This window comes from Peromyscus maniculatus, chromosome 4, assembly GCF_049852395.1.
Source record: "Peromyscus maniculatus bairdii isolate BWxNUB_F1_BW_parent chromosome 4, HU_Pman_BW_mat_3.1, whole genome shotgun sequence".
Taxonomy (NCBI): Eukaryota; Metazoa; Chordata; class Mammalia; order Rodentia; family Cricetidae; genus Peromyscus; species Peromyscus maniculatus.
Window position 1 is genome coordinate 64,511,718 of NC_134855.1, and position 7,865 is coordinate 64,519,582.

Here is a 7,865-nt window from a genome sequence, read left to right on the forward strand (position 1 = left end):
TCATAAACTCTATGATACATTTCCTCCTCTACCACACATGCAAATGTTTAGATATAAGAAGTAGCAACTCAACCCAAAGTCAATGAGCTGCCCACGTGATTATGGTTTTTCTTTTTCCTAAGAGTAGACCCCATCTCTCTCTCTCTCTCTCTCTCTCTCTCTCTCTCTCTCTCTCTCTCTCTCTCTCTCTTTGTCTTTTTCAATTTTGGATTTAATTGATCCTAAACACAAAGTTTAGAGTACCCAGGTTAATTCTACTGGCATATACTTAACATTCTTGAAAAATGTACACAGTTTTAGAAGAAATTCAGAGTACATAAATATAGAAAAATGCAATAAATCACATTATAGTACTTTTAAAGCTGAATTACAAAATAGAAAAAGAATCAGAGTTGAATTGGTAATGAAAGTTTTATAATATGAAAATTAAATATTAGCAAGATGCACTAGTATAGTAAGATATATTTAGAGTCTGAAACAATTATTTTATTATTAGAATATGCTACAATAGTTCTGAACTTTTAACAAACTGATATGATTCATATGAATGGTAAAATATAAAAACTACAAGTATCATAAATATGTTTGTGTAGATGTAAGGCATTTTTTAAAGCCATCTTTTATTTCTGAGCCTGACCAGGGCTTCTTTCACATCCTTGTTCCTTAGGCTGTAGATCAGAGGGTTTATCATGGGGATAATGAGGAGGTAAAAGACTGATGTCATTTTGTCTTGGTCTAGAGAGTAGGCAGAACTAGGTCTGAAATACATGAAGAGCATGGTCCCCTGGAAAATCCCAACTGCAGTCAGATGGGAGGCACAGGTAGAGAAAGCTTTGAACCATCCCCCAGTAGAACTGATCTTTAAGACAGATGAGATGATATAACAGTAGGAAATGAGGACTCCTGAGATGGTGCTCAGTTCTATGAAACCAAAAAGGGTGAATAACACCAGTTCATTGAGCTGTGTGTCAGAGCAGGAAAGAAGTAAGACTGGAGGTAAATCACAAAAGAAATGATTAATCTGAGTAGAGTCACAGAAACATAAGCTGAAGGCCAATGAGGTGTGTATAAAGCCATCTATAGTCCCCAACAGATATATTCCAGATAAGAACTGGTAACAAACTCTACTGGACATGTCCACAGCATACATCAGGGGGTTGCTGATGGCCTTGTACCTATCAAAGGCCATCACTGCCAGCAGCATGCACTCAACATCTATGAAAATAGAGACAATCAAGAGTTGGAGAAAACAGCCAACAAAAGAGATTGAATTTTCTCCAAGAAGGTCTGCCAGCATCTTGGGGCCAACTGCAGTGGAATAGCAGAGGTCTGAGAAAGAGAGGTGGCTGAGGAAAAAGTACATTGGTGTGTGAAGATGGGGATCCATTCTGATTAATGTGATCATCCCTACATTTGTCAGAAGAATAGTGAGGTACACAAGCAGAAACACTATGAACAAAGTTACTTTCATCTCAGGCTTGCTGGTAATTCCCAACAGAAGAAATTCAGGTACAGATGAGCAGTTTCTCTTGTCCATTCTTCTTTGTTCATGATCTAAATAGTTACAAAACTCGTTAAGGTAATGGCCTTTTAGGGTTTGATTTTCTTTAGAATATATAAAGCAGAAAATATTTACATTCTTAGGAATATACTAGGTACACAAGCACACTAAGAAAACACACTAAGATAACATAAAATACAGTTGTAATAAGGTACAATCATAGAAAAGTAGAGGAGAATGATTAAATTGAATTTTATGTCTTTATCTATATTTATCTATGTATCTATGTATGTATGTATCTATCTATCTATCATTTATCTAAAGTTTTAAGTCATGATCTATCTGACTTGTCTTTATCTCCATCACTCCATATTTAGTAGAACATGTAAATAAAAAAATGCTGGTCTGTGATTTCACATAATGTGAAGGGAATGAAAAATTACAGACAAATTATAGCATAAGCCATATTTTATATAGTCTTATTATAGAGTCATAATTAATATCAATATGTTTTTTCTTTGCTTATTATAACATATATATGAATCATCTAACAATATCAGACAATAGATGAAGATAGTCATGGTACTATTTTGGATTTTGAAGTATTTACATAAAAATGAAAAAAAAATATTAAAAGCTATCACTCATCACTAATTACTGCCTTTTAAACTTCTGTTATTTACTTAACTGTGTTCAAATGACAAAACCTTGGACAAGTAAATTAGAACTGGCAGGAAGTGGCAACAACTGTTTACAGCAAATATTTTTCCTTAATTTAGCCCTTACCTTGACTTTAAGATTTAAATGCAAATGTAAGTTAATTAGCAAAATTGCACAAATAAAATGCTATTTGCTATTGTATTCAGTGTTTATATGAACACTTCTATGTGAACATTGTGGTTTTCTTTGTTTTCTATTATTTGTACATAACAAAGAGGATAGAGAGGGGAGAGGGAGAGAGATAGAGAGACAGAGGACAGATAGAGAGTGAATCATAGAATAAGAATTTAAGGAGACACTTTGACAAATGAAGAAACAAATTCATAAACATATAATTAGGAAATGTTACTTGTAGATACATTGTAGAATTTACCTAACAACACAAGCAGGAATAAAGCTACTTATTTATTCTTGAACTTTAGTTTATGTCCAGGAACCACTATAATATTTTTTCTTATAGTTTTACAAATAACCACTTAGAAACCTACCTGTGATGAGAGAATCTTTCTATCCTTCCTTTGGTAATTGAAGATAAGTTGATCACATTTATTTTCATCTAAGACAGTTGAGATTTAATTCTCCTGAGCCTCTGACTGCCTCTTTTTAGATATTCTAATGTGATTAATTAGATTCCTTACTCAGTGTTTTCCTTGGGAATACCCAACCACTGCACTCATAGTTATCATCTTCACTGGTTATCCTGGACAGATATTGTCCAGGGCTTTTAGTGAAACCAGTCATTCAATGAAACTAAAATTGAACTTTATTTAAGGATGTCTACATCTTTTCTTATTTGCTCTGATTTTTTCATGCCCAAGACAATTTCATCTACATCTGCTAATATTAACTATTAAAATAGTTACATTCCCACCCCTTTCTTTGCTCCCTTCAAGCATTATTTCCATGTATCTCCTTCATTCTCTTTCAAATAAATGGCCTGTTTTTCTTTAATTGCTGTTACACATACAAACAGGGACACACACACACACACACACACACACACACACACACACACATGCTTGAATTCATAAATTGCACCTGCACAGTCTACATACAGTTACTCGTATGCCTCTCTTTTCAGGGCTGATCATTTGGTACTTGGTTGTCAGTTGGTGTGCTCTTTCCTGAAGAAGAATATTTTTTCACTCTCAGAATTCCTTAATTATCTGTATTTCTTTGTTTAGTCCTGAGACCTCTTGTGGTTTTCTTTATTAACATTATCATCTCTTGGTATATCACTTGTTCAAGTCAAGTTCATGCACTCATGTTAGTGACACTTTATGAATATTGTTCCTGACATCTCTAGGTGACACAATCTCACAGAAAAGTCCTTTTCTCCACTGGCTTTTACAATCTTCGACATCTCTTTCACAATGGTTCATCAGCCTTAGGTCAAGGAGTTGTGTTGTGGTTGCTTCAGTTGAAATGAGGCTACACAATTCTTCATTTTGATTGGTTATGATTTTCTATAATTAGTTACCTTTTTAAAATTGTTTGTCTGAGGCCGGGCGGTGGTGGTGCATGCCTTTAATCCCAGCACTCGGGAGGCAGAGGCAGGCGGATCTCTGTGAGTTCGAGGCCAGCCTGGTCTACCAAGCAAGTTCCAGAAAAGACGCAAAGCTACACAAAGAAACCCTGTCTCGAAAAAAACAAAAAAAAAATTGTTTGTCTCATTTTTACTCTTACATGTTCTCTATCCAAGAAACTAGTCACCTTGGTTGGCAGTCCTTTTCCAGTACAGATGGTATGAGAAAACCCTAGAGTGTGTCTGGAAATTATTCACTGTAGAGAGCTAAGAAGTATTGAGTCTTATATCCATACATGATGATTGCATCCATAGAAATACTCACACAAGAATAAAAGTACAATACACCCAGGCCTATATCACTGTCTTCTTCAATTTCCTTCCATATGGACACCCAGAGCACTGGATAACACTACTTGTATTCAGAATGGGTTGTAACTTCTGCTAAGCAGTCTCCCATATGCCAGTGCTCTCTGGAAATGTTGCCCAAACACACTCGTGTTTCCACAGGTTTTAGTTGTCTCAGAATCCAGTCAAATTGATAACCAATTGCCAACATCGTATTTTATTAAGGAAAATAAGTAAAGAAAATGATTTTCTCTCCTCAAGAAGATCTTTACCAGAAAGCATAATGTAACAGTCTCAAAGAGTAATCACTTCAATTGGAGAAAAAAAAGTTAAAGAATATCATTAATTAACTCTCCTTTTTATCTGAGCAAGATTTCAAAGACAGAGAAATGATATTACATGGAAAAAAAAGCAAACTATCTCTTTAAATCTCCAGAAATTAAATGGATGCTTCCTATTTCTACTAATTGCTATTCCCATTTAATCACAAACATTACAGTTGTAAGCCAATAGTTTGGACATAAAGGAAATTATTCATCCATTTCACACATTTCTTAATCCAATACATTGATGGGATACCAATTTATCGAGATAGGCTATGGTGCACTAAAAACACTTAATATTCATTTTCTATTCTTTGTAAAATTACATTGGAGCAGACTGTGATGCACATATATCCAAGCAAATCATAATATTTCATTCTTATATTTAGCATCTTCAGCAACAATAATGAACAAAAGTAATGTATATAAACCCAGAATTATAAGATTAACTCCTAAATGTATTTAATGTTTTGCCATTTCAACTATCTTGTCAAATATGAAAGATGATATTTAGAGATTAAATGTGGAAGGAAATATTGAGAGCCAAAAAGAATGATTTAAGATACAACAAAGCCTGTGACATTCTGTTCCATACTTCTTAAAAACCATAAGGAAGGGGGTTAAGACACTGTCATTATTTCTATATCAGATGTTAATTCTCTAAAGTATAGCATTAAATACTATATTTCTCAACATAACAAATTCAGAAAGATGAGTTCATAAATCAGCTGTTTTATAGTTTAAGTCTCTTTTCACTTATTCCACGATCATTGTAATGTCTAATCTTGATTGCCAACTTGACTGCATTTGGAATCAACTCCAACTCAAGCAGCAAGGAATGCCTGTGGGGGATTGTTTCAGGTATATCATGTGAAGTATAAAAAGGCAACCTTAAATTTGAGGCATACATTCTGATGACAGCCTACATAAAAAGACAGTGACAAAGGAAGGTATTTTCCTGCTTGCCCTTTACTTTTGCTGGCAAGTTCATCTATGCTGCTCCTGAGTCATTCCTTCACTGGCATCTGAACCTGCTTTTTCAGATTCAAATGTAGAATGAAGACTAGCTGAAACATTCAGCCATATAGACTAAATATATACTGGATTCCTGGCATTCCTGTTAGAGACACCCATTTTTGGACTAGCAGGACCACAACTTGCATGTCACTCTAAGAAGTCCCTTTTTGGTACACATATATACATACATGCATACATACATACATATATACATTATATCAGTTGTTTTCCTCTGCCTCTAAGGAAGTCTGACTAATACAATCACTTCAACAGATAAATGGCTGACATATATGTATCCAAGTATAGTTACATGGCATGATAAAGGAGAATGTGCTTGTGGAATATGGGTTATTTTCACAAGTATAACATTTTCTGGATTAGTGACAATCCCTTACCACACCATTTGTTATTATTTTAATGAATTCTATTGAATGATTTCTGCTAAGAGTGCCATGTTTCTCTACATCTTTCTATAGTTCTTAATCAGAAAACACCATAGTTGAGGTCCATTTCCAGATGTAGATCACAATTCTGCAAGGTGGTAATCTAAAGTCAGGGATCTGCAGATGGTGTCTGGAGAAAGCCCACAATTTGGTTTATAGACTATCCACTTCTTACTGTCTTCATTTGGCATAAAAGGCCAAGGGTCTCCTCTGCTTTTCCATGGGCACAAAAATGTCTTTTTTGAAGAGTTACCTTCATGATTTTTATCACTTTCCAAAGTGTTTCATACTAATACCATAGTTTGGCAGATAAATCCTCAACACAACTGGATGTTAATGTGAGTTCAGGTAAAAAACACACTATTAAAGTTTAATAGTTACATTAATAGTCTGGTAGAAACTAAGAAGTACTTCACTACAACCTATTAATTCATCAGGGTTTTTAAAAATTCTACCCTGATATATTTCCTTAAAGATAGTATTACACATTACTAAAGACAATAAATGAGTAGGAAACATGGTGGTCTCAAATTGTTTCTTATTATTGGAATTTTATACAAATGTTTAGTAAATTAAAAACTGTGATATTATTGATTTTTTGTGCAGTATAAAACCAATGGATATGATACATTTCTGTGTATTCAATAAATTTCCTTAAAACCACCTTTTATTTCTGAGCCTGACCAGGGCTTCTTTCACATCCTTGTTCCTTAGGCTGTAGATCAGAGGGTTTATCATGGGAATAATGAGGAGGTAAAAGACTGATGTCATTTTGTCTTGGTCTAGAGAGTAGGCAGAACTAGGTCTGAAATACATGAAGAGCATGGTCCCCTGGAAAATCCCAACTGCAGTCAGATGGGAGGCACAGGTAGAGAAAGCTTTGAAGCGCCCCCCAGCAGAGCTGATCTTTAAGACTGAGGAGATAATGTAACCATAGGAGATGAGGACTCCTGAGATGGTGCTCAGTTCTATGAAACCAAAAAGGGTGAATAACACCAGTTCATTGACCTGTGTATCTGAACAAGAAAGGAGTAAAACAGCAGGAAAATCACAGAAGAACTGATTAATATTGGTAGAGCCACAGAAACATAAGCTGAAGGCTAATGAGGTATGTATAAGACCATCTATCGTCCCCAACAGATATATTCCAGTTAAGAACTGATAACAAACTCTACTGGACATGTCCACAGCATACATCAGGGGGTTGCTGATGGCCTTGTACCTATCAAAGGCCATCACTGCCAGAAGCATGCACTCAATATCTATAAAGGTACATACTAATAAGAATTGTAGAAAGCAGCCAAAAAAGGAAATTGGATTATTCTCTGCAAGAAGGTCCACCAGCATCTTCGGTCCCACTGCAGTAGAATAGGATAAGTCAGAGAAGGCAAGGTGGCTGAGGAAGAAATACATTGGTGTGTGAAGATGGGGATCCATTCTGATCAAGATGATCATTCCAATATTTGCAAGCAGAATAATAAGATAAACAACCAGAAACACAACAAATAAACCCCCTTTTAAGTCAGGGTTACTGGAAATTCCCAGGAGAAAAAAATCCGGTAACGAGGAGCAATTTTCCTTATCCATTCTTCTTTTTTCTTGGCCTAAATGATTAAAAAATTATCAGTGTTAACTTAGATTGGGATTTTCACTTCTAGACATGCTATTGTATAGCAAATGCAGAAAAATGTGATATCATTGTTAGGTGGCATGCTATGTTGCTATTTTTTGTACATAAAGTATACTAAGGAAATAGCCTCAGTACATAACACTTTTAATATAGCTTTCTCAGTGCCAAAAATCCCTCTAATGAGGGAGCATAATCACCATTCATTTAAATATATACATATATTTCATTTTCTCTCTCTCTTGACAAGATGTCTAACACCCATTTTAGGCAATGTATTTGAAATTAATAAAATCTTATCCAGGTTCAATATATTAAAATGAAAATATTAAATTGCTCAGAAAGCCATACAGAAAAATCT

The 7,865-nt window shown here is 34.8% G+C and overlaps 2 protein-coding genes across 2 annotated transcripts; both read right to left on the reverse strand.

The window, feature by feature from the left end:
• Positions 1–607: 607 nt before the first annotated feature.
• LOC102912290 (olfactory receptor 5W2-like) lies at positions 608–1,543 on the reverse strand. Its single transcript, XM_006989740.3, has one exon. The coding sequence runs from the start codon at positions 1,535–1,537 to the stop codon at positions 608–610; it is 930 nt and encodes a 309-aa protein (XP_006989802.1). The 5' UTR covers positions 1,538–1,543.
• A 4,988-nt stretch (positions 1,544–6,531) lies between these two features.
• Positions 6,532–7,467, reverse strand: LOC102912608 (olfactory receptor 5W2-like). The gene has a single exon (XM_006989741.2). The coding sequence runs from the start codon at positions 7,462–7,464 to the stop codon at positions 6,532–6,534; it is 933 nt and encodes a 310-aa protein (XP_006989803.2). The 5' UTR covers positions 7,465–7,467.
• Between the last annotated feature and the right edge of the window lie 398 nt (positions 7,468–7,865).

Bases quoted from the DNA above. Each gene is read 5' to 3' on its own strand.
- LOC102912290 (XM_006989740.3), bottom strand. From the start codon at position 1,537: ATGGACAAGAGAAACTGCTCATCTGTACCTGAATTTCTTCTGTTGGGA.
- LOC102912608 (XM_006989741.2), bottom strand. From the start codon at position 7,464: ATGGATAAGGAAAATTGCTCCTCGTTACCGGATTTTTTTCTCCTGGGA.